Source organism: Micromys minutus (genome assembly GCF_963924665.1).
Source record: "Micromys minutus genome assembly, chromosome: 1".
Lineage (NCBI taxonomy): Eukaryota > Metazoa > Chordata > Mammalia > Rodentia > Muridae > Micromys > Micromys minutus.
Window position 1 is genome coordinate 91,940,395 of NC_137969.1, and position 27,722 is coordinate 91,968,116.

The 27,722-nt window shown below is 45.0% G+C and overlaps 1 protein-coding gene across 1 annotated transcript; it reads left to right on the top strand.

Moving 5' to 3' along the window:
• Positions 1-26,924, top strand: HSD17B3 (hydroxysteroid 17-beta dehydrogenase 3; the record flags this gene model as incomplete). The annotated part of the gene is made up of 11 exons (XM_080921548.1): positions 1-142; positions 1,826-1,872; positions 11,290-11,365; positions 13,329-13,436; positions 14,767-14,834; positions 17,467-17,502; positions 22,156-22,190; positions 23,323-23,404; positions 23,540-23,605; positions 25,932-26,081; positions 26,803-26,924. The coding sequence occupies 11 exons, from the start codon at positions 1-3 to the stop codon at positions 26,911-26,913; spliced, it is 921 nt and encodes a 306-aa protein (XP_080777674.1). The 3' UTR covers positions 26,914-26,924.
• Between the last annotated feature and the right edge of the window lie 798 nt (positions 26,925-27,722).

Below are 27,722 nucleotides of genomic sequence, written 5' to 3' on the forward strand. Positions count from 1 at the left end.
ATGGAGCGACTCTTCGTGTCTGTGGGGCTGCTTGTGTGCCTGGTTTGCCTGGTGAAGTGCTTGGGATTCTTCCAGTTCCTCTTTCTGAGCTTCTGCAAGGCTTTACCAAGGTCTTTCCTGCGATCGATGGGACAATGGGCAGGTAAGAGGACTCTCCGAGTCTACTTTCTGATCTGCATGTCTAAGAACGTCTCTGTGACTCTACACGACATGTAATGGTGTGGCCAGACAGCATGGGTGGAATCAGAGCTGCCTGAAAATCAAGATTTGGATTAGGAGATTGGGGGGAGCAGGGCTGCCCCTCAGGTTTCACTCAGGAGTCTGTTACTTTGCTTAGATTTACCTCTTTATGGAGTTTTTTTTTTCTTCTTTCTGATAATACAAATAACAAACCAGGCAAAAATGCTGAGTTCTCATCTACAGATTTCCAGATTTCTAAACCCTGGGCTGGTATGCTTACATGTTATTAAAGGGTGTTTAAAAAGATTTGAAACCCAAATGTTAATTTATTTTTTTAAAATACATTCTGTACCTCTATTCACTAAACTTGGCAACTTTGTAAACTTCCTCGTAGTTTTTTTCTTTTCTACGAACCATAGAGAGAATTGTTTAGGATGGACCCATGGATTTTTAACAGATGCTCCTTACACTTGCACTGTGTGTGCACACGTGTACATATGTGTACATGAGTATATGGTATGTACACACACGTGTTTGATACCTTTATTAAACTTACTAAGCCTTGTATATTTATTTTTATATATTATATTATTATTATACTAAGCCTTGTATATTATTACTAAGAGCTTGTATATTTTGGATCCGAATACCCTACTGGGCACAATCAAATGCCCATGTGCCTGTGAAACTAGACCTCTTCACAGCCGCTGCCCACTTAGCCCTTCTAAGAACACTCCCCAAAGAGCAGTCAAGATGCAGCCAGAAACTCTGTGGCTGCAAGGTGAAAAGTATAATCTTAGCTTGTTTGAGAGTCAAGAATGAATAACATTATCACGAGCAAATATGTGATGTCTTCGGGCACAGACAAACCAGGGAGTGAACTGATGTCAAGTAGGGAACAAGGCTGGAAAATCCCCAGAGAAAGTATACCTATATCCATGCTCAAGAAACTTGCATCTTTTGTTAATATGTTTTTGTTAAAAAATGTGTTTTTAATGAACATTAAAGAAAACCTGTGTCCTAAAAACCAATGTGTGCCCTTTGATGCTTGGTGCCAAGGCCAGCAGCAGGCAGGTCTCTTTGTGGTGAATCGTGAAGCTTGTGTCCATCTGTCTCCAGTTTTGAAGGCCTGTGACATTACTGGGGACTAGTAGAGAATGGTACTGGGATTTAACTATCCAAGGTCCTCGGGTCCTTGTACCCCCCACACACATTCCCGGGTCCTCTTTGCTAGGTTCCCTGTCTTCCACAGGCATTGAGTGCTGCTGACCTATGGGGTGGGGGAGGGGAGGAACCAGACTTCACTTCTCAGAAGGACCCTGAGGTGTTCTTAGGGTGAGCACTGGGCAGGAATGAAGCAATAACAGGGTACGTGCTTGTCCTTGGGAAGCGTGGGTTGCACTGCCCCAAGCCTTAAGAAACCTGGATAAAATACTTGGCTGCATTTCATACACACAAAGACAAAACAGAAAAACTTTACTTCCAGGGTTCTGTCCAGGTTACTAAAGGTTGGAAACCTTGGAATGCAGCGATGTGGCTTTGGGGTACTGAGTGTTCTGGATAGAGATGTATGAGAGACTGTGGCTGTGAGACAGAGTCTGGAGGATGTGTCCTCTTGCTTCGAGGCTGTCTCTGTTTCTTTCAGTGATCACCGGAGCAGGCGATGGCATCGGGAAAGCTTATTCGTTTGAGGTGAGGTGGCTGCTTTTTGTGGTGTGGATTTTGGAGACCAGGTCTTGCCGTGTCTCATGGGCTGACCTCAAATGGATCTCCTTCCTTAGTTTTCTAAGTAGCTGAGACTACAGGTGAGTTCTGCCAGCCTATCTTTGAAGCTACCCTCTGGGCAACGACCCCTCCTTTGTCATCAGCATCCACACCCCCATCACTTTCCTGTGTACAAAGGTTATAGACATTCATTCAAGAAGTAAAGCACCTTTAGTGTGAGCATAAACTTAAAATAAGTCACAATCTCATTTCTTAGACACTTAAAATAAGATTTATTTTATGTGTGTTTATGTGTGTGCCACTTATATACCCAGAAGAGCACATCAGATCCCTTTCAGCTGGTGTTACAGGTGGTTGTGAGCCACCAGTGTGGTGTTAGGGACCAAGCTAAACCCTGCAATGTGAGCTCTGCCCTTGTGAGCTAATTTACAGCATGCGAAGACCTCGCCTTTGGCTGTTTTCAAAGTAAGGGTTAGGATTTCAGTAAATTGCAAGAGGGTGAAGCACAGAACACAATCCTACTTCTCCATCTCAGAGGCTAGCGTCACAAGAAACCACACAGGGTTGTGACAGCCGCAGCTGTCCTGGAGCCACTCTACTTTGGGTGTGACACATCTTCTTATGGGCATCGTTTAAAAGGCTCCAGGTGCTGGCACAGAGCATCTGTGCCGGTTTCCACATCAAGTGGAAATGTGTGACCTTTGGTCGTCTGAGTTCTTTCTACTCATCCTAATTTGTATAAGGATGTCCTCTCAACCAGCACCGGCTGGTCCCTGATGACGAGTGGTCACATCTGAGTGTGGAGAACAGAAAGAGGCCTCAGCAACAGCATTCCAAAGCAGCGTGCCTTCTGTTATCAAAGACTGAAAAAGAAAAGGTTGGTGAGGCGGCTCAGTGGGTAAAAGTGTGTGACGCTCAGCCTGGCAACTTGAGTTTAACCCCAAGATGGAAGGAAAGAACCAACTCCAGCAGGTTGTTCTCTGACTTCCACATGTGTGCTCTCTGTCTGTCTCTCACACAAAAACAGACAACCCATCCCTCACCCTTCACCCTAACATCCTACACTCAGATCCCACCACACACAGCCCATACTATCCTACAATATATATACATATATACATATGATGAGTGGTTACACACACACATTTATATATTTTACATCCTATCCCATACCACCCCACACTATACACTCACACACCCCACACTACCACACTCACATTCCACATTTCCACACACACACACATACAAACACACTATCACATACATACATATACACTCCACCCCACCCCACATTACTCCACACCACATACACACACTTCCATAGCACACCAAACACACACCCATACAGACACACATACACATCTCTCACTACTCCATACACCACACATGCACGTATACACACCCTTTCCAACCCCCCACACCCCATGCCTTTCCATAACACACACACACACCACTACCCATCTCCACACTTCTCTTTACACCTCCCACCCCACCCCATCCCACCTCACATCACACCATACCAGACCTACACACACACACACACACACACACACACACCAAATCACACCACATCACACCCCACTCATGCACATACACTAAATATAATGAAAAATGTTTCATCAGAATGATGTCTCTCTCACTGCTATAATGTGACACTTGAGTCCCCCACTAAAGGCACGTTTATGGCCTGTGGTGCTAATGGGAAGCTGTGGGACCTTGGGTAGCCCTAGAAGGGAATGGGGCTTTTGAAATGTGGTTGTAATTCCCAGCTGGCCTGAAGTGAGTGTCATTCCCCTGCAGTTTGCTCACCACAGGACTATAACAAAGGGGGCCTTGGCCACTGCCAGACACTCCTGTAACCTCGGGCCAAAGTGAACCTTGATTCTTTTCAAGTTGTTTATCTCAGGCATTCTGTCACAGTGACAGAAAACTGCACTGTGTCACATTTGGGACATTGATTTCCTATTTCAGATCAGGGTTCTGGAAATCATCTACCATCTGTGGTCTTTACCTCTGAGCTCTGCGGGCTGCTGAGCTTCCTGGATTGTTCAGATTCCCCATTTTTGCTCAAATCCATGCTAACCCAACTGACTTAGGGATCCCAAGTCAACATTACCTGAGCCAACCATTATTTTACCGTCTTATAAAGCAAGGGTCAGGAGTCAGGGGCTGGGGGCAGATAAGGATGTCAGTGCTCACCCTGACCAGGTCTGCTGACGTCATCTGGCAGATGAAGTGATATGTCATCCCTGGGCTTCTGAGTCACTACCAGCACCAGGGAGCTCTGTAAGCCTTGTGTCCTGACATTCTGTTCTGTCCTTGACTAATTCTTGCTTTCTCCTTCTGTACAAACCTTTTCATCTTTCCTTGTGTCTTATTTAAAAGTAAAAAAACATTTTTTTTTTCTGAGCTCATGCAGGCTTTTCTTCCTTCTGGAGAGTCCATTTTTCTCTCCTGCTAACTGCTGCTTCAGAGAAAGGGGTTCAATATGGGGTGATCTGGACCCCACAGCAGAGAACCGACTGGATAAACAGTTATTCTGACCTCTGGCCATCACTGGCTGAATCGGTGTCCACCAGTGGGAGATTCTAGCACTCTCACCCGGGCTTCTGCACCGGTTAAACAGGAAGAGGAGGGCAGAGAGCTGTGGAGAGAACACTTCCCGAGTTTAGCTTCTGTTTGCACTGACCATTTAAATCGTGCTTCTCAGAGCTGGAAAGACGGTTCACTCATCATGACTGCTTGCCGCTCTTGCCAAGGACCGGAGTTTGGTTCCCAGCACCCCACATGGTGGCTCATGAACATCTGCTACTCTGGTTAAAGGGGGTCAGGCATCCCCCTTCCTGCCTCCAAGGGCATTGCATGCACATGGTGCACAGAAACTCACACAGGCAAATACCCATATTAAAATTTTGTTTCCTTTCCAGACATTTGGTCTTTCTCTGTCTCTCTGTCTCTGTCTCTTTCTCTCTCTGTCTCTGTCTCTTTCTCTCTCTGTCTCTGTCTCTATCTCTCTCTGTCTCTCTCTATCTCTGTCTCTCTCTGTCTCTCTCTGTCTCTCTGTCTCTCTCTGTCTCTCTCTGTCTCTCTCTCTCTCTCTCTCTCTCTCTCTCTCTCTCTCTGTGTGTGTGTGTGTGTGTAGGTGACAGGTCTGTAGACAGTCTTCCCGTGGCTTTTCTTCACTCAAACTCAGTGGATGGTCTTGAACGCCTAATTCTCCTGCCCCCTTCTTCCAGGGTAGTAGAATTATAAAACCACTATTTCCGCCTAAGAAATTTTACTCAGTGGATGAGCTCAATAGTAGAATGAATGGACCAAAAACAAAAACTAAAAACCAAAACCCAAAAAGCAAACCCCCCGTGAACTTGTAGAAATTATCTTAATCTAAGCAACAGACAGAAAAATATGTTGGAGCAGGGGAGGGGCTCCCTCAGAGATGCCAGCTCCCTGTGTTCACTTTTTTCTTCCAGCAATCTTTCTGACCTTGACAGTTGTGTTTTCTCCAGTGGAGTTCCTGAAATACCTGTCTTATAGGAATCTCTCTCTCCCTCTCCCTCAGTCTGTCTATCTCTGTCTCTCCCTCTGTCTGTCTGTCTCTGTCTCCCTCTGTCTGTCTGTCTCTGTCTCCCTCTGTCTGTCTCCCTTTGTTTATCTCTGTCTCTCCCTCCGTCTGTCTGTCTGTCTCCGTCTCCCTCTGTCTCTCCCTCTGTCTGGCTGTCTCTGTCTATGTCTGTCTGTCTGTGTCTCTCTACTTGTTTGTCTCTCTGTCTATCTCTCCAAGGTCTCTCTTTGAACCTGGAACTAACTAGCAGTCTTGCAGACCCACCTGTCTCTGCCTCTCCGGCTGTGAATTGCCATGTAGGGCTGGGAATTCAGACAGCAAGGCACCCACCTGGCCTCCTCCCAGCCCCTGCCCAAAAACTCTCCCTAAACTCTTGCCGGGCTTCCCTTTTTCGGATCCTTTGATTAGAGAAAGTGAGCTTCCTTGGGATTTGGTTCACATTCTGATTTGTCCATTGCTCCTGCTTAATTAAATAACTGGAAATTTCAAAGTAGCTTTTAATGGCAGAAATGGGGGAATGTGCTTCTCTGGCTTTCCGGAAGCCTATTCTGTGCACATTTTAGTTTAATCCACATTCATCTTCCAAGTGGTTGGAGAGGCTTTGCCTCCTGTTAAAGGAATTTCAAGTGTCAAGCAAAGCAGGTGTGGGGGGCATTTGGGAGGGCTGGGCTGGGAGGCACAGGGTGGGCTTCCACCTCTGAGGCCCTTGTCCCCTCGGTCTGCACCTGAATTCCAGCCCTGACTTCTATTCTCTGCCACACAGAGGAAGCCCTGTCTTGCTCTCACCACCGGGTGTAGATTAGCAGCCACAAGCACCTTCCTTGACCCAGGACCCCATTCAAGTCCGCATTGCATTGCAGAGATCCCGGACCAGTGGGCAGTGCATTCTGGGAAAGGCCTTGCTTCTGGAGGCTTAACTGTCTGAAAAGGGGCTGAAGACCCGCATATGGGGCCTGTCAGCCCCGACTTTCTCAGAATAAGATTGAGTCCTGCTTGAGCAGACAAAGGGGACAATGCTGCCCAGACAGCACAGTGCTGTCTGAGCCTCTTTTGGCCCAGACCACTTCACATGCCCCACGGAAACTCTGTCCAGGAAAAGGCGCCACCAGGGAGAGGCTGGAGCCCACAGGCAAAGAGCACCCTTTGTGCTGAAAATGCAAATTGTTTTTCATTTAATGGACAACGTCCCCTTTAGGAAGCCGATGAAGTAAACTGGGAGACAAAAGTCCTTCATTCGTAAGTCACCTTTGTGACAGATTCCAACTCTCAGAAGCGGTGGGGGTGGGGACTCCATCAGCCCAGAATTGCCACAGTTCTAGGTTTATGTTTTTTTCCTCATAATTGGTATATATATATATTGGCTATATATCTTATTTTTAAAACTGTTTGGTGAAATTCTATTTTAATTAGCATTTCCCAGGAGAGTGGTGATAGTTTTGCGTATGTTTCAGATTGGAAAAAATAGAAAGAAAACAACAGAAAAAAAAAGAGCCCCATATACATGAAATAAAAACAAACAAGCCTTCCTTTTTTAAAAAAAGAAAAAGCAAAGAAAACTTTTAGTGATAGGTAGGTACAGATGCTAAGAATTTGATGACAGTTTTGAGGGACCTTGATAACATACAGAGGGCTCTCAGATGATGGGTGTTCTCCTAGCTGGATGTCTGCTGCGTGCCCTTTCCTCTGGTGTGCACTGCAGCCTTGTACTGAAGCTCTCTACCAGCCACAGGCTGCTCTTCGTAAAGAGAGAGGGAGAGAAACCACCATACTTGCCAGGTAGTCCGGGGTGGGTGTCTCATCTTTCCTTGGACAGAGAACCAGGTCCCTTAAAGGTTGTAGCATTCTGCTTGATCACATGTCTACAAGAGAACTCGGGACTTCTAGTATCCGAACTCACCGTGTAGGTCTAGCCTCTGCCCATCGAGCAGAGGATCTCTACACCTTGCTCTCACCTTCCTTCCTGGACAGGTTTTGTTGTTATTGTTGCTTGTTTGTTTTGTTTTGTTTTTTGGTATAGCTTTGGCTATCTCGGAATTTACTCTGTAGATCAGGCTGGCCACAGACTCAGAGCTCTGCCTGTCTCTGTCCCTTGAGTCCAGGGATTAATGGCATGTACCCCCACTGTTTGGGTCAATTTGTACCTTTTGGGGCCAGGTTGGAGGGGGGTACTCTTCTCTGGATATTTCAGTAAATGAGATAAACCGGCAACAGTCAGATAACATGCAAAAGATTTCAAAACATCCCGAGCCATGCACGTATGAGACCCACAAGGGGGCAAAGTGGCTGAACTTCACGCAAGGCGTAAGAAGGGAGAAGGGAGGTGGTGCAGGAAATCGGTGACACAGATTGGGGCCTCTCAGGAAGCAGCCGTCACGGTCCCCACTGGGTAAGTGTCACACCATAGCCTGTCTGAGTGTGATGAGTGAAGCCTCTCTGTCTGCATCTCACATCCCCTTTATGGAGATTTACGTGTGTTGTGTCTGTGTACATTAATGTACACATGAATGCCCCTGAATTGGAGCTGGAGTGACAGGTGGTCGGGGCCATCCATGCAGGTGTTGGGAACTGAACTCGGTCCTCTGCAAGAAGCACTCTTAACCACTCAGCTATCTCCTCAGCCCCCTGGTATGTTTGTTTTGTGTTTTTTACAAAAGGATGGCTTTTTAGAAATGTTTGTTTTCAAAGGTCTGCAGTTTCTCTTAGTAACCAACTCAAAATATGTCACTGAGTATATTTAGTGTGAGATACTCGACACTTCCCCCTCCCTTCCCCCCTCACCCCCCTTCTCTCTCTCTCTCTCTGGTGTCTCACAGGGATTCTAACACAGACCTGTGGACAGCTCTGCTCTCCATAAAGGGTCTCATGGTATGAAGCCTGTTGCCAGCCTTCAGGGATGGCCATTAAAGTTGACTTCAGTTGTTCTTGTGTTGTGGTGTGTGTGGATGTGTGTGTGTGTCTGTCTGTCTGAGTGTCTGTGTGTCTAGAGTACCACATTATCAGGAAGCCTGACAGCAAGGCTAGTATTGGGCTTCAATATTGGACTACATTGCCAGCTTGCTCTTTATGAGACTGACAAGGTCTGACATCACCCAAGAGCAGCTGAGGTCTCTTATTCACCAAACTATAGTCTGAAATATATACAGAGTTGGCTTCTTGTTACGTTGATGTGAATTCTTGGTTGTTGATGGCCAGAGGATTCCAGAAGGAAAAAAAAAACCATCACAGAGGTCATTACTTTCATTTTTCTTTATCTGGCAGTTTGGGGCTACTCCCCAACATCTAGGAAGACTCCCCACCCACAGTCTAGCAGACAAGAACAGACACCATTCTGTAAGCAGTGTTCCTGGTAGCTGCAGAAGATGGCCCAGCATCCATCTATCCTTGCATTAAAGTCACCAACACAAATGGTCTTGTCCTAACCTTTGAGATCGCTGTCTCCTTCCCTTTCTCTGTATAGGTCTGTCTTATCCTTGCAGGGACGTTCTCCTTAATATCTAGTCTGTATGATGCCATTACCCCGATCTCGGGCTTACCTTTCCCATCTGGCCTTGTGTTAAAATATTCACCCTTGCTGAAAGTGGTCCACTGATTTTTCAGTGTTGTAAGGGCACGCTCTACTATAGCATTGCAGTGTTGTTTGGTTATGCCTTTCTCTGTCAGCAGACACTCATGTTTCCCCGTCTCTGAGAGGACAGGCATGTAAGCGGACAGCATCTGTAAGAACAGAACTGCCGAGTCACGGGCTGTTTCCTGACAGCCAGCATTACTGAGTGATGGTGTTCTCTAGAGTCCGAAGGGTCAAGGCTATAGGCTCCCCATAAAAAGAGAGAACTTGACCTCCTTTTATTCTTTATTATGCAATTTTGGAATGATTGTGGGTTTTTTTTTTTTTTTGAGGGGGGATGTTTGATAGAACATTACCCAGTGGATAATCTGTGGTTGGAATTCTTTTTGTGGGACAATTAAAAAATACTTGTTTATATCCATATTGCCTTATTATGATAGTTTCATTTGTTTGCTTTCTCTCTTGCTTTGTTTTGCTTTCCCGTCAGGGTTTCTCTGTGTAACAGATCCCTGGCTATCCTGAAACTTACTCTGTAGACCAGGCTGGCCTCAAACTCACAAAGATCCATCTACTTCCTGAATGCTGGGACAAGAGGCGTGTGCCTTCATGACTGACAACACTTGTGTTTTTTTGTTTTTTTAAAGTGGTTAGAAAAATTCTTCGTTATTTCTCTCACATCAGTTAAGAAACTTATAGTTCTAAATTCTAAATTATATTTCTATAATTTCTAAAAAATTCTAAATTATATTTCCCCCTCATTGAAAAGAAGATCATTTTAATTTTATGTGTGTCCGCCTGTGTGCATTTGAGTGTATCACATGCGTACCTGTTGCTGACAGAGGTTAGAAGAGGCTGCTGTATCCCCAGGAACTGACATGGTTGTGAGTCACCTGAGGTGGGTTCTGGAAGCTGGACCTGTGTCCTCTGCAAGAGCAGCAAGTGCTCTTAACTGCAGAGCCTTCCCTTCAGTCCCCGCAATTGCCTCTTAATTTTAAAGAACTTCAGCAGGAATATTGTTTTTATATAAAGCTGTCATCTGGTTCATAGGGCTCACTAGGAAGGCTCTACCCTCATTTCAGGAAATGAGAAGAAACCCAGAGAGACAAGCTAGCTGGGCTCAGCCAGGCTCCAAGGGCAGTACAGTCAGATGCTTCTACAGCCCTCCCAGTTGTCCCAGGGTTGTTGCTTCCTGGGACTCTTGGGGTGAAGACATTTGATGATAGTGTCTCTAGAGTTATTACTCAGTTTGTGAGGCCTCTGTCTCTCTGTTCCTTTTTTCTGTTTCTTCCAAAGCAGTGCCACAACTACCCGACAACATTTCAACTCTTGTGTTTCTTTTCCTTAATTAAAGTAAAATTAAAATGTAGTGTCTATCTGTCTGTCTCCCTCTCTCTCTGTCTTTCTGTCTCTATCTCTCTTTGTGTGTCTATGTGTGTGTGCCCATGTGTAGATAGATAAATGTTGGAAAAAGAAGGAAGGAGAATAGTAACTCATGTTGAGTGATTAAGGAATCACTTTATTGCCAGGGAGTAAAATTCAACTCTGTGGGATTGCAAACAGGGGCAGGGGCCATGGAACCCAAGGAAGATAAAAAACAAACAAACAAACAAACAAAAAAAACAACAAAAAACAAAAAACCAAACACATGGGTATTATTAATGAGAACATCCACAAACATGAGTCTGATAGTCTCTGCCATGCATCTTGAGTCTCTGGGTAATAGAGCTCTTTGTGATGCTTTGTCAGAAAATAACCAGAGCTCTAGTCAGGCATTGCCTGTAAACCCTTCTACCCTGAAGGACCCCAGCAGTGGTTTGAGCACAGAACACACGTGAAGATGCTGGACAATGCCGTACATGCTTGTGATCCCGGCACTAGAGAGGTGGGGGCAGGGAGACCCCTGGGGATTGCTGGTTGAACCTCGTTGATAAGTCTCAATCCAGTTAGTCTCTGTCTAAAAAAGTACGGTTTAAAGCTACTGAGGTACAATCTCAGTAGCTGGCTACAGTGAATCCCACTAGTTTCAGAGAGGAGCTCTCAGACAGCAGGCCCACATAAGATGACTTCTTGTAGCAGCTCTGGCCGAGTAATGTGCACACAGCATGACTGTGACACTGATGGCCGTTTTACTCATAGCCCAGGAACTTCCGTCCTGTGTTAGCTCAGGGGAAGCAGATGACTCAGTGCAAAGGGGTATGTCACTCTAAGGCCTCCCATCCGCTCAGCATCTCTCTGGTCTTTCCATTCCTGCCTGCAGCTGGCCAGACATGGACTCGATGTGGTACTTATCAGCCGGACGCTGGAAAAGCTACAGGCCATTGCAGAAGAGATTGGTGAGTGAGGGAGATGTGTGTGCAGAGCTGGCCAAGCATGGCACTGCCCTTCCTGTTCATGCTGCGTCTGCTTCCTGGAGCCTGGGTTGTCGTCTCCCCTCTGCACACTGTTGGGCCCAGGGCTGGGCTGTCACTTACCCCGAGTTCTGTAACCTGAGTGAAGCTGGAAGAGGCTTGGGCACGGGAGGGCCATTCTCTCTGGGCCTTCACCCTCAGAATCAGCCCTGCTCAGCTAGAACCCACCAGGAGCCAGGTCAGTTCTTGGTGCACATGCTCCACTCCTTGTAGAAGGGTGAAAGGGGGCTGACTGATGGTCATCAGGTTAAAAAATAAAAGATGGGGCTGGAGAGATGGCTCAGCCGTTAAGAGCACTGGTTACTCTTCTAGAGGATCTGAGCTCAATTCCCAGCCCCGCCCCCAACATGGCGGTTTACAACTGTCTGTATGTCCAGTTCCAGGGAATCCAACACCCATACACAGACACAGGAGCAAGCAGAACACCAATGCGCATGAAATGAAAAATAAACAACTTATTAAATAAAAAGAAAAGACGTGACTCGGGGCTGCCATGCACAGTCACAAGGTTATACACTGTACAACCCTAAAAGACATCTTTTTATAGATAACTTTTTATGACCAATAATCGTGCCCTGGGCAAACCTCATTGGCTGATACTGCCACCGTGCAAAGCTTAGATGATGTTTTGTTAGTTTAAATTGTTTAGATTGTTTTAGTAAAAATGGCCATAATCCTTAATTTGTTTTGGTATTCAACTTTAAATAATTATTAAGTTAATGATTAGCCATCTTATCAATGCAGAGGCATGAATCTTTAATTATGAAGACTTTTAGAGCCATGGCAGACTGTAATGGGCCAGCTTTATTTCTTTGGGGGGAGGTTCAGAATAAAATATGGTGGTGGGGGTGGGGGTTATGCAGCCAAACTGTGGAGACCTGATGCCCTTGAACTGATGAATTTGGCTTTTGTTCTGTAGCTGGATGGGAGAAGTCCCACTGATTAGGACCAGACATTCTTGAGTATTTTCCTCATCATGTTAAATGTGCTTTTTATCAGGTTATCAGAAAGCAAGTCATGACTTTTACATTAAAGGACTCCCAACTCTCAAGCCATGTGCCATGATTGCTTGATCCAGAGGAACTGAGTGTAGACACAAACTAAAGCACTTCTCAGGGAGACGGGAATGCCTTCCCCTGGCAAGTCAGCACAAAACTGCTGATGAGACACTAAACTTGTTAGGCATGAAGAATAGATCCCTTGACAAGTTAGTCAGCTGCTCAATTTCCTGCTCTGGAAAATGGGAAGAAGGATATCTGCTCCCTCAGGGTTTTGGAGGGGTAAGGTGTCACGTAGGTTGTAGAGGATGTCTACAAAGAATCCTTGTGATTATGCTGAAGATATCTGAGTGTCCTGATACCATTACACATGAGTGAAACAGACTAGTGTTTATAGCCTTCTTCCAGGGGCTCACACTTGAGTATGTGTCAATCACCTTGTGGAAACCAGTCTGCGTCACCTCAGTGTGGCTAAACCAAGAGGTCCAAGGTAGAGATAGAAATCTATGTGTCTAACAAGACTCCCAATGATTTTGATATGTCTTTGAGGAGCACAATTCCAACTCTTTCTAAAAATATTTTGTTATTTTTAATTGTGTGTGTGTGTGCGTGTGTGTGTGTATCGGTGTGGGAATGTGCACATGCACACAGGTGCCTGAAGACATCAGAAGGTGCCGTCATCCCCTTGCAGCTGGAGATACAAGTTTTGTGAGCAACATGACACGGGTACTGGGAACTGACCTCAGGTCTTCCTTAAGAGCAGAAAGTACTCTTAGCTGATGAGCCATCTCTCCCGACACACAAAATATATTTTTAATGCTGGGGACTTTGGGGTAAAGAGGGCAGATTGTACTCTTGCTTGCTAGAAACATCTGTGATCTCTCATACAGAGAGGACCACTGGAAGCCGTGTAAAGATCATACAAGCAGATTTTACCAGAGAAGACATCTATGATCATATTAAAGAAGAACTTAAGGGCTTAGAAATAGGAGTTTTAGGTGAGTAAATTAAAAGTTCAAATATTGGTGTTGCATGTAAGTATGATAACCAACAGGGACACTTTATTTTGTGACAATTTATACAAAACCTGTGGCTATACTATAGTATTAAAATAAGTTTTGAAGGCCCCTTTTGGGAGTGGGCTGGGGCATAAAGACACTTGTCACCAAGTCTGATGACCTGAGTTTGAGCACTAGAACCCATGTGGTGGAAGGCAAGAACTGGATGTTTCAAGTTGTTCTTTGAACACCACGCATACATACACTCATACACACAGACAGAAAAGAAAAGGAGCCACTTCTTACACCCAGAAATCAAGACGTTTTTCTGTATTTATAGACAAGACATCTTACAATCGCATGCAGGGTACACTGTGAGTATTACACAGAAGAAAGTGAGATTTTAGTTTTAAAGTTCCTATAAGTATAAACCATAACTACATTTTCTCAAGCAAAAATATAAACGTGTCATTTTTGAAAAATTTGGAAAAGATAGATGAACACATAAAGAGCAAATTTTTAAAGCCCCCCAGACTTGTGACAGCATTTTGGTGCCTCTCCTGATAGGTATGGATCAGGATTTTCAAAACTGGGATCATATTTGTGCATTGTTTTTTAACATTAAACCAGAAACACAGAGCTTGAGTGCAGCCTGGCTGGCGGAGGGTCTGCTCTATCCCCAGCATCTTACAAACCAAGCATGTTAAAAATCCTTATATCACAAATGTTGTTTCCTAATGTCTTTAAGTACTAAATAGCCAATGTGTGCATGTGTGTGCATATGTGTGCATGTGTGCATGTGTGTGCATGTGTGTGCATGTGTGTGCATGTGTGCACATGTAGAGGCCAGTGACCAATGTCAGGTGTTATCTGTTTTCTCTGTCACTCTCCACATTATCTTTTGAGCCAGGGTCTTTCACTGAAACCGGAGCTCACTGATTATCCTAGGCTCACTGCCCAGTGAGCTCCAGCCGTGCTAGGATTAAACATGTGTCATGTGTTTGTGAGCCACCCAGTGTGGGTGCTGGGAACTGAACTCTGGTCCTTTGCAAGATCAGCAAGTGCTGTTCATCAATGAGACAGCTCTCCTGCCCCCAGCCCTCTCGCCTCTGTCCCTCCCTTCTTTTTCTGTTTTAATGTAGGTGCTGCGGATCAAACTTAGGTTCCCATTCTGTGCAAAAACGTATTGACTGGGTCTTCCCCTTAGCTTGCAGCCACTTTCCTTGTCATATTGCAATGAGCACTCATGTGTGGATATCAATTTGTACATGTTTCTGTAGGAAGATTTCCTGCCTGTTCTCACACCCTTTGCTTTGACTCTTTCTGCCAGTCAACAATGTTGGAATGCTCCCCAGCCTGCTCCCAAGCCATTTCCTGAGCACGCCCGGTGACAGCCAGGTGAGCCTCTGTCCTTTCTATCTGCTTGTCTCTCAGCCAGATATAGACCCTGACTTGATTGCCAGGGCTGGGGCAGAGGTGGGGTGGGGCAGGGGTAGATGGGAGTCGGGTCAGGCCAGACTCTGCTACATGGTGACTGTCTGGATATCTTTCTTTTCACCTCAGAACTTGACACACAGTCATGAGTGTACCTTTTTTTTTTTCTTCTCTGCCCATCAAAAATTTCCTAACCATGACACCTTTCTTCTGGGAATCTGTGCTCCGTCCAACCAATTTATTGCTCTAGTATCATGGGAGCAACCAGCTTTTGGCCATTTCTGTCTCCCGAGGTGATAAGATGTAGCCAACTTTCAGTGAGAGGGAAGTCTACACATCTCTCAGTGTCTGAGGGATTAACTCTCCTTAGATACCGAAGCCCATGAGCCTTCAAGTTCCTGATAAAATGGCATCATGTTCACCGCCCGGCTGTATATTTATATAGTTTTCTTTAGGTGACTCATCTCTAATATGATGTAAACATGTGAGAACAACTGTTAAGCTATAGTGTTTACAGAATAAAGACAAAGCAAGTCAGCACATGTTCAGTTCAGGTGTGATTATTTTTTTGAAAAAAAATTTAAATGAAGTAAACATATTTTAGTAAGTGTTTTTTCTTTGAAAGTTTTAAGTTTAATTTAATTTTGGAGCTTGCATTTGGACAATTTCTTAGATGTTATCTATGTATCTCCGTTCATCTCTTATTCCCTCTTACTCCATCTGGAGCCTTTTTCCTAGTAAACCCCTCTCCTTCATTCATGTCTTTAAATTTTTAAGTTTTTTTATTATTTTTTGGGGGAAAATATTTACTCCTTAATTCCTTTTAGATTCACCTCACCCCTCCCATCCCTTTCCAACTTTGTGCCTTCTTCTCCTTCTTTCTCTTCCTTTTCCTCTTCCTCTTCTTTTTTTAAATAACAGAGAATACAATTTGTGCACATAGATCATCCATTGGAATGTGATCGACCTAATAGGGCTATACCCTTAAAGAAAGCCAACTCTCCCTCTACCACAAGCCATTGGCTGCCAGTAACTCCTCACCTTGCACTGGGGACTCATTAGCCCTCAACACTTTTTGCTGAAATCTTGGCTGGCTTCGTCTTGTACAGGCAACCACTGCTATGGGTTCCTAAGTTCCATGGCCATGTTGTACCCAGAAGACATTGTCATATCTTCTTATTTTTTTAAATGAACTACTGAGTTTTATTAGGATTGCTTGCAGGAACATGGGTGGGCTACTATTTTCTAGAGCAGCCAGTAGCACCACAGGGAGTTATGCTTTTGAAGGTTTTTAACCCATAGTTGAATCCAAGAATGTGGCGCCTGTGAATGCCCTGGGCTCACTGCACATGGCCTAGACCCTGTGACTGGAGACTCTGGAAGTTCAGATAGGTCAGACTCATAAATGACATTTTGGGGCAGGAGAATAATTTTATTTTAAAAATTTTATTGAACAGCCCTCGAAGGTGCTTGTTTACTGAGCCTTGATTTTTGAGGTGTGTGTAGGTGTGTGTGTGTGTGTGTGTGTGTGTGTAAAACACTCTTACCAAAAGCAACTTGTGTGTGAGATGGGTTTATCTGGCTTATACTTCTATGTCCAATCATGACAAGGAAGGGAAGTCTGGGCAGGACGTTGAAATCTTGGAGGAATGCTGCTTGCTGGCTTGCTCACAGGCTCATGTTTGGCTAGCTTTCTTACATAGCCCAGAAACCACCCGCCTAGAGATAGTTCCACCTGTTGTGTGCTGAGCCCTCCTACATCCAGCACGGTCAAGGCCATACATACATATATGCCCACAGGCCCACCCAACCTGTTCAGTCCTCAAGTGAGACTCCTCAAGTGAGTCCTCAAGTGAGAAGCCGTGGTTCCAGGTTGATAAGTCATCCCTATGGTTGCCTGCTCGACCACCATTTTCTTTTCCTGTCTTCTGTAGCTCAGAACCTCTATCTTGTGCTATCTGTCTGTTCAGCTTTGTGTCCCAGACCCCTTGTGCTGACCCTTCCTTCTCCAGCTGGAACTTCGGCTATCCTCCACGACGAAGTGATTCCTCCCAATAAACCCATATGTAATTGAAAATATCCTAAGTAAAATTGCTCAACAACAAAATCTAAACTCCTGGCCATCCCAGCTCCAGACATGGCATACTAGGGAAGGATGGATTTGTCTCAGGGAAGAGAGGGTGACTAGGGTGCAGCTGAGGCCCAGCATAGCTGGATGGTATCATGCCACAAGCCCCGGAGAAACTAAACAAACAAAATTTGAAGTGTGATTCCTATTGTATGGACACTGATTTTGCTTCATCAGAAGTCAGTCTGACCATCGGAAATCGGGAACCGGCTGCCTTCTGTTGACACCCACGGTTCTATTATTTCCTGATTTTTCAAGGCAGCCCTCCTGCTGGGGCTCACATAGAGAGAGGTAGGACCACAAAACGGATGACACGGAGCCTCAGCTAGGAGTCAGAATGCTCAGGAGCACGTGATGAAACCACTGACACTTGGCTGCAGCCCAGTCGATTCTTGGTTGGCATCAACTTCTTCCTGGGATAATAATTCTCTGAGGACAGGGCTGACTGTGTCTAATTATTTATTGCAGAGTCTCATCCACTGCAACATAACCTCCGTAGTCAAGGTACGTGATAAACGTGTGTGCTAAGTACATTAAAATGCAGAGGATGAAACACTCCTTGAAATTAAACTGATCTTGAGCACAGGCTGGGATTTATCTGTTTAACTCCATTACTATGAGGAAAACACGCAGCTGGGTTCATTCTCCCTAGCACCTGAACCCCATGTTTTCATCTGGAATACATCAAGCCTGAAGATACCGACACTTTCTCAGGATTTCAGAGCAATTCTCTTAGAGTTTAATATTTTGAAAGATGTTTTCGTTGTCTCTGTAAAGAGAAAGACATTCACTATGTTAGGAAAGGTGACAAAGGGTCTGTTGTTACTTGTTGAATTGAGCTCAAGGTCATCTGTATGGTAAGGTCTTCCTCTTTTTCTGAAACTTTAATTGATTATTTTATTATTTTAGAATTATGCATATTGTGTATATCTGCAGGTGGGTAGGTGTCTATGAACACCAGATGCCCCAGATAACCTGGAGCTGGAGTTACTGGTGGCTGTGAGTCACCTGACCTGGGTTCTGAGAATGGTCCCCTGGAAGAACAGTGAACCCTCTTAACCTCCGAGCCATGTCTTCAGCCCAGTCATTTCTTCTTATCTGTGGCTTAGTTATTTGTGGCCAGCTGTGCTCCCAGAACATTAAAAGCAAGAGGTTCACTCTTCTTTAAGAAAGAGACTAGAGACTACATTCACATAACTCTTATTTATACTGCATTATTATGACTGTTATGTTTTATTATTAGTCATTAATCTCTTATTATGTCTAATAAGTGTTTTTTAAAATTTTACTATTTTTAATTTTTATTTATTAAAGATTTATTTATTTCATGTATGTGAATACACTGTTGCTGTCTTCAGACACCCCAGCAGAGGGCATTGGTCCCCATTCTCAGATGGTTGTGAGCTACTATGCGGTTGCTGGGAATTGAACGCAGGACCTCTGGAAGAGCAGTCAGTGCTCTTAGCCACTGAGCCATCTCTCCAGCCCTGTGTCTAATTTGTATAAGTTAAGGTTATGTTGGTTTCAGGCTTTAAACTCAGAATCTTAGAATGCCCCTTAGACATATCAGTGTTTAGGGCGTGTTAGAAGCTCAGCTCAGCAGTTGATTACTTGGACAGCATAGGACAAGTTATCCAACCGTCCTGAATTTCCAAGTCTGCATCTGTTACCAGATATGAAGCAGCTGGGGAGGTGGGTCTGTTAGTTGTCTCGCAGGCATGAGGACTTGAATCCAAAGCCCAGGTATGATGATACTTGCTCATAGTTCCGGCAATGGTGGAGACAGGAGGCAGAGACAGGCATATCTCCTGAAACTTTCGAGTCAGCAAGCATGATATCCACGGCGATGTCCCAGCTGACGGAAGGTACCCGAGGCCACCCGTGTCTCTCCCTTTACACAGAGACTCCCAAACAGTATTAGATGAAGCAATGTTCTCCGGCATATTGAACTCTTGGGTCCTTTGCTTTGGGTCAGTTGCTGACTCATTTATGCTGGGATTCCCTCAAAGCTAGTCCAGTTATACCTCTGTGTGAAGAAGAGGGCCTCCCTCTTGGAAAGACAGTTCAGAAACAGGTGATGCTTAAGAATGGACACGACCGGCTTCCATGTGACTTGGTGAAAAGTTAATGCTTTAGTGTGAACAGAGTGCTTCCCCTTCCTCTGAGTGCCTAGAACCCTCTACCTCCATCGCACTAGGCAGCTAAGACTGAGCTCTGACCACTGGGCTTCCCGCCTACGCTGACCCCTCATCCATGAAGCACACATCGTGTGTGGCAACCTCACTGATCTCTCTTGGCGGTCAATAGACCTGAAGGGAAAAGCAAGGTGGAAACTCTGATTTCAGGTTGCTGGGGTGTGTGTGGGTCCAGTTTCAGGGTCTGGGGCCTAAGATGGCTGAGGAGGACAAGGGTTCAAACATCAGGAGGGGCAGCTAAGCTGGTCAACACCATTCTTCACAGGCAGCTATTTCAGGTGGATAAGCTCTCTCTCAACAGTTCCTTCGTCATTGGTTGATTTTCTGTCAGCACGCTGGAATGTTACAGCTTCCTGCTTGGTTATTACAGAGTATTCACAGGGTTTGTATGCTAAGCAATCTGTGACTTTTTAAAGCTCCCATGTGGTCAACTGTTGTTGATGCTTGTCACTAAAATTCTTTTACATTATTTTAGACATTGATCCTCCAATCTTTGGGTCGTTTGATCGTCCAGATTTCCCCAAAGGGATTTGATAACCTTTTGGTTCCTTTACTAAAGAAATGCTTTGATTTGAATTTTAAAAGCTTTACTTATTATTAGACACTAAACTCCCTAAGCAACAAAGAAAATAAATGAAAAGTCAGCTTCTAAATATACCATACCCTCGTTAACATGGCCGGCTGGAAGCAGCGTGTACAAGCAGGTAGGTGCTCTTTCTGCAAGGGCAGAGGTCGGAGGAGAGTTTAAGGGACGAGGAAGGTGGAAAAGTACACTTTATTTTAATTTTCTTGTTACTGTGCAATGAGGAGATGGCTCAGCAGGTGAAACCATGTTTGCATCCCTAGTGCCCACATGACAAAGTTGAGTGTGGCTGTAACTGCAGTGCCTGGAAGCAGGGACAAGATTGCTGCTGCCTTCTGGCTTCCAGCCCAGCAAAAAACATGTGGGCTCCAGGTTCAGGGAGAGACCTTGTGTTTAGGGAATAAGGTGAACAGGGATAAGGAAGACTCTTGGTGTCCTTCTCTGGTCTCTGTGTGTATGTGCAAACACACACACACATACATACATACATGCACACACACAGATACACACATACATACACACATAGGCACACACACATACACACATACATACACATACACACATACATAATACACACATACACACACATAAAAACACATAGTTATATACACATACATACACATATACACATGCACACAAACTCATACATATGCACACACATGCATATACATGCTCACACATATATACATACACACATATACACACATACATATACATGCACACATATACACACACTGGACACACACTTATACAATACATAGACACATATGCACACACACATACACACACATACACATACTCACATACATACATACACACACCCACATACATACATACAAACACATGGATACATATACACGCATGTACACACATACATATATGCACACACATACACAATACACACATGTACATGCACACACATACAAATATACACATACATGCATGCACACACAAACACATGCATATACACACATGCACACATATACACATACATGGACACATACTTAAACACATACATATACACAAACATACACACATTCACACACAAACATACACATTCACACACACATACAAACATACACATACATACACACATGCACTCACATACATATATAATATACACACATACAAACACATACATATACACACATGTACATATATACACATACATGGACACATACTTACACACATACACACAGACATATACACACACACCTGATAGAAGCAACTAACTTGACAGAGGAAGGGATTCCTTTGGCTGTCATCCATTATGGAGGTGGAGGAAGGCCCAGTGCATCAGTCCTGGGAAAGCGGCATGTTGGGAGCATGACACAGCTGGTCACGGTCCAAAGTCAGGGGCAGAAAGTGAGGCGTGCTGGCGCCTAGTTGCCTCTCCTTTTTACTCAACCCAGAACTCCAGCCCATGGGATGGAGCCATCATTCTCAGGGTCTGCCTTTCTCAGCCACACATTTCTGCAAACGCTCTTATAGATGCACCCTGATGTATAGGCTACTTCACAGCCTGTCACCTCTGAAGGGTATGAAGATTAACTGCCACCGAGACTAGATGATGGGAACTTTGGGGCAGGGACTGATGCTGTTCAGTGCTGTCTGTGCGACTGAGATAATTTGCCCAGTAAGGGTAGAGAGCTCCTGTGGGAGATACTGAGGATGCTCAAGTGTGTCCAACAAGATGAAAGTGGTACACTAGGGCATGTACGACTCGATCTAACCTCTCATTCGTCTCATTTCCTCGGAGGAAGAGGCGGTGAGTCTGTCTCACTACACTTCCAACCCCAGCCATAGGAAGAACATCTGGATGCTCTCTGGGACTGACATAGAGGCCTGGTGCGTGTGATGGTTCAGTAGCAGGAGAGTCTCTCTAGAAGCTGCTGTAAGGACCCTGGGCAACACAGAAACAGGGGCACATTACATCTGTGGCTGTTGGTCTCCTTGCTCCCTTTCGCACACCTGCCCTGAGTAGGCTGAGCTGAGGAGATGTATAGGAGATGCTATGTTTTCATTCAGTCTTCTGCTAGTTCCCAGTTCCACCTCATGTTGAAGCATGCAATGGCATACTCTTCCTTCATCTCTGTAATAGATCCTGCCACTTAAGCCAATGCCTCCAGTTCCAGTGCCCTTGTGTCACAGGAAGACCTCACCAGGAAGAAGCCAGAGGCTGCTGGATAATTTGCCATCTGTCTAGGTTGCTTGCTGTGGCCTTTAGCCAGGGTCTCGGGTTGCCAGAACGGTCTTTAAGGTTTGCCAGCAATTTTCAAGGTCATCTAGGATGATTAAACTTCTCCAACTTCCTCCAAGGACCCTGTTCATTGCTACTTAGTTGCTATGTCAAGGTTTAACCTTGGCTTTCTCTTATAGATGACACAGCTTGTTCTCAAACACATGGAGCCAAGGTAAGGCCTTTCCCAGAAGCAGCGTCAGTAGCCATTTTTCTTTGGGACTTAGCAATGGAGGGCTCATCAAGTTGCTTATTTAGTTGATGGCTTTAGATGGTGAAGACAGAACACTGTGATTATTGGGGGTGTGAGGGAAAAGAGCTCATTCTGAGGCAGGCCAGCTCTTCCCATGTGCATATGTGAAGGTCAATGTAACATGTTTTAAAGGGAGATTGAGAGCAGCCATTTCAAAAACACATGGGCTTTAAAAGAAAATTAACTCATGTTGAGTAAAAAGAAGCAAGTTGGCCTCAGACCAAGACCATGTCCTCTGTCATTGTGAACTCTATCTTCTGTCAGAATGTTTCCCTGGTAACAACCTCTCTCAGTCTCTCCAATAGTCCACATTTGGGTCACTCTGTTACAACAGCCGTTAGGGGCTGGTTTTCATCACCTGTTATTCATTAAGACCAATTAGTTCATAGGTTAATTTTTCTAGAATAAGAAGTGGGTATTCTAAGTTTCAGTTTTTTGCTACCCAACTCTGGGAATCTAACTGGGAAGACTAAAGGTGATTTCTCGAAGTAATGGTGAGGCTGAGGCAGGAGGATCACCACAAATTCAAGACCAGTCTGGGCTCCATAGCAAGGATGAGGCTAGCCTTGGCCATATAGCAACATAGCTGTGTTTCAAAAATTGAAATAAACGAAACAAATGGAGTTTCATAAGATATATGAGCCCTGAAGAGCACAGGGGTGTCAGAGTGAACATATCACATCTAGGATGGATTGTGTCATATGACACATGTCTCTTCTGTGACAGGCTATCCCTATGAGTCCAAAGGGATCCCGCGCACGTGATTCCATTGAGACCAAGAATCCCTTCCTCCTTTCTTCTCGTCTGAGCCAATTTGCCTTTTTGTAGCGTGTCAGGGAGCCCATTGTCCTAGCAGAGCTCCTGTTTGGAGTACCAAGCCCTTTATGTCACATGACTGCAGAGTGACATCACCACACAGTGTCCTCCTTTAGGCTTTGGGGAATGTTTCCCTTTCAGTTCATGAGCCACAGAAATCAAGAGGGTGGTTCTGACAGCTCCAGGCCTCAGGTGTCTTTGCTGTGGGGTGGACTGCAGCCTTTGCTCTGTCTCTCAGGGGGAGAGGCCTCATCTTGAATATTTCTTCCGGAGTAGCCCTTCGTCCCTGGCCTCTGTACAGCCTGTACTCAGCTTCCAAGGTGAGTGACAAGCTGCCCAAGTCCTGTCCTTCTTCCTCCAACCTGTGAAAGAAACTCTTGAGAACCCGAGGGGGCTGTCTATAAGGCAGGAGGAAGCAAGCTCCAGGACCTGAAGTGTTTTCTTTCTCACTGCAGGCTTTTGTGCGCACATTTTCCAAGGCTCTGAATGTGGAATACAGAGATAAAGGAATCATTATCCAGGTGAGGTGGACGATCCTGGGCCCTCCCAACTGGGAACCTTGGTTAGGTGGGTGGTATCTCATCATCCCTTGCAAAACAGGCTGCGCATGTGAAGATGAACTGGATTGCGCCATTGGGTTCCTTTGACCAAGACCAGGCGTCCACAATCTCTCCCGCTGCTGATATTTCTGCTGGCCTCCCTCCATTCTGGGTGTTGGGTAGAGAGGGGATGTGAGTATGGTTGTGGTTGTTCGAAAAAGCGTGTAGCACTGATCACGTAGCTCAGTTGGTAGAGTGGTTGCCTAGCACACAGAAACCGTGAGTTTCATTCACAGCACTGCATAAAAATGGATGTGGTGAGAGGGCTGCAGAGACGGCTTAGGGGTTAAGAGCACTGACTGCTCTTCCAGAGGTCCTGAGTTCAATTCCCAGTAACCACATGAATCCGATGTCCTCTCCTGGGGTGTCTAAAGACAGCTACATAAAAACTGATATACATAAAATAAATAAAATAATTATTAAAAAAAAAAGATAGTTGTGGTGGTACATGCCTGTGATCTCAGAACTTGATAGACAGAGGTAGGAAGAGTTCCTGGTAATCCTTACCACAGCAAGTTTAAGGTTAGCCTGAGCTACATGAGATATCCGGGGAAAATGTTTGAACCCTTTGCTGCATGACTGTATTAAAACAGACAATGAAGGTTGGTCTAACTATTGTTTTCTATCAGATGTGGAGAAGGAGCAAAAGGAAGCTGGGCACTTGACTGGGGTTGGGACTAGGGGCGGGAAAGGGATCTTCTCTAGAGGGGTGTTGATTTGTGAGGGGATATAGGCACCCCAACACTCTGGTCTTGGGTGGTAGGAGGAGGAACAGAGCCATTGTGTGAAGATCGTTTACACTAACTGAAACAGGTTGTTACTGTCATCCCTGGGCTGAGCAATGAGATGGTCTGAGTGTCAATGGTTTACATGTGCCTGGTTTAATACTACCGTCTGGGAAGGAGTTTTAGGACATACTATTAGAGATGAAATGGGCAAACTTAAAATTATATGTGTGTGTTTATGTATGAGTAGATATATATGTGTGAGGAGGTATGAATGTGTGTGTGCATGTTTGTATGTGAGTAGGTATGTATGTGTGAGTGGGTATGTGTGTATGTGTGTGTGTGTGTGTGTGTGTGTGTGTGTGTGTATGTCCATGTATGAGCAGGTTGTGTGTGTGCATGGCCATCTATGAGTAGGTATGTATATGTGTAAGGAAGTATGAATATGTGTGTGCATGCTTGTATTTGAGTAGGTATGTATGTGTGAGTATGTGTGTGTGTATGTGTGTGTGTGTGTATATGTGTGTGTGTGTGTGTGTGTGTGTGTAGGCCAGAAGAGTCAATTTTTTTTGTAATATGAGAGTTCCAGGACAGCACCTTTGACAGCTCTGTTTTTTTGTTTTTGTTTTTTTGTTATTGTTTTGTCTCTTTTAATAAAGATTTGAAGGTCTCAGCATCTGTAGTAACATCAGAATAATGGTTTCCGATCCTCCATCAGGTTGTGACATGCTTAGACATGGCTCGAAGCACAGCGCTGGATGCCTGGAGAGCCATCGATGTGATGGTTTATATTTCTTACTACCATAGAGCCTCTAACTGGGGATGAGAGAGGGAGTCCAGCCTTCTGTGGCTCCAGCTTTGGTTATGTGTATTAGAACAACACACACAGAGCCTTGCTCACTTAGCACTGACAGACAGTATAGGGCACACAATTAAATTTGATTTTCAAAGGAATGTGAGTACATTTGTCCGTTGAGGCAGAGTTTTCCTAGTAGCCCAGGTGGTCTTGAACGTTTGATTCTCCTGCCTCGGGATGATAGGTGTGTGCTACCACTCCTGGCCGATTGACTTTCTAGCATAAATCCATTCAATGTGATACTTGGAATATAATTATGCTGAATGATTTATGCTCGTCTGAACTTCAGTTTGAGTCCCTCCCTTTCATGTATGCATTTCGGGGAATTGAACCAGGACCTCCTGCAGACATTCTACCGTTGAGTTTACCCTGAGCCCTCCCTGAGCTTCTATTCTAACTCTTGCCCCGCAGTTTTATTTTCTGAGTTTGGTAGTTTCCCTGAATTCTCTGGAGGGCTTTTGAGCATCCTGAGATGAGCAATGAAAACCTCATCACCAACAATCAGATCCCTGTTCTCCAGTTTTGTGCTAGCCTTGTGTCTTTTATCAAAGAGCTTAGAACATTTCACAGGCAGAAAGGGGCTAGACATGGATGGGGAAGGGTGTGCCCGCGCTTCAGCCTCTGGTACGGTAGACGGTTCTATGTCATGCTCTACTTTTCTCTGCAGGTGCTGACCCCTTATTCTGTTTCAACCCCAATGACAAAGTACCTAAATACAAGCAGGATGACCAAGACCGCCGATGAGTTTGTTAAAGAATCCTTGAAATATGTTACGATTGGAGCTGAAACCTGTGGCTGCCTTGCTCATGAAATCATGGTAATCAGTGACCTCTTTTGAAGCAAGGGAAGAGGGCTGTATGCTGGCATCCTGGGCAGGGTGGGGCAGGCTCTTCCTTGCTAGTGGGACAGTCAGCCATTTTCTTTCACAACAAGCTCACAGCACTAGCATGCTGCAGTAGTCAGGGGAAAGTAGTAAGAGTTGAGGCCTATGCGCTCAGCTTATAAGAAACCCCACGGCTCCACTTCTCCACTTAAAAAGGTTCAACTTAGTGGCTCCTGGAAGTTCTTTGGTAGGAAAGACAAACACCTGGGTCTTCCAGGTAGTAGTTCCCGCCTTCCCTCAGCTCTGTGGTTCAGCAAAGTTGGGCCTCTAAAGAGACATTAATTGGTTTTTCCTTGTCTTTGAATAAACGAAAGAAAATGTGGTAGGAAGAGTGAAAAGGTACTTTGGAAATGGAACTTCAGGAAGGAATAACAAATGCTTCACAGGGCAAAAAGAGGTGGAGTAGAGTGGTTGACACAGAGTGAGTTCTCTTGATTTAACATGGACTTCAGAATGATCAGGACAGCCAAGGAGCATTTAAAGTGACAGTTTGGGCCACTAAGAAGTTCACCTTTGTAAAGTGTCACAAGACCTAAAACATTAGAGCTACTTGAACTGTCCATAGTAGTCAGGAAAAAAATAATCCTTAAATGACCGACTCCTGATACAATTTCTTTGCTCTTGTCTCAGATATACATTTTTTTTTCTGTTGCAGGCAATAATTCTGAACCTGATCCCTTCCAGAATCTTCTATAGCAACACCACTCAAAGATTTCTCCTGACACAATACTCAGATTACCTGAAGCACAACATCAGCAACAGATAGTGTGGCGGGGGTGGGGAGGAGCAGAGTTAGGGTTGGGTTGGGAGAGGGTGAGGAGGGACTGGAGAGTTGAGAAGTAATCCAGAGGTCTTCATTGGTAGTAGTTGTTAGCGTTCTGTCTAAGTTCCACCCCACGGTTACCTGGCAGTAGCCAGGTATGCCTGACTCACTATGGAAGGACCTGCTTGCCACCTCCTTACTTTCTTGTGCCTTTCTTGCTCTTGCTCTTCCCTTCTTGCTCCCACCCTTTCCCCAATCCCTTCCCCCCTCTCTCTCCACGTGCTCAAGGCCGGGCTCTACTTCTTTACTCTCTATGCCTTTGCTACCCTCTTGACTTCCCTCCCCATGCCCGGAATAAACTATTCTGTACTATACTATCTGTGTGGCTGGTCCCTCAGGGGGAAGGGATGCTTCATCACCAGCCCACCAGAGACACCCACTTCCCCACACCTCACCACACCTACATAGAACATCCCCTCTCTTTATCTTTTTTTAAAAATAGATTTATTTATTTATTATATATAAGTACACTGTTGCTGTCTTCAGACACACCAGAAGAGGGCATCTGATCTCATTACAGATGGTTGTGAGCCACCATGTGGTTGCTTGGAAGAGGACCTCTGTCAGTGCTTTTAACCACTGAGCCATCTCTCCAGCCTTCTTTGTCTTTTTATTAACACATCTGTAGTGGCCAGCGGGTGGTGACCATTTATCTCCTGAAAGGGAGCCTGGCATAGGTATAGTGTGCAGTGGTCTGAGTTTGGAGATCTCAAGAAAAGCTGGGGTGTAAAGGGTGTGTTTTCTATAAAAGG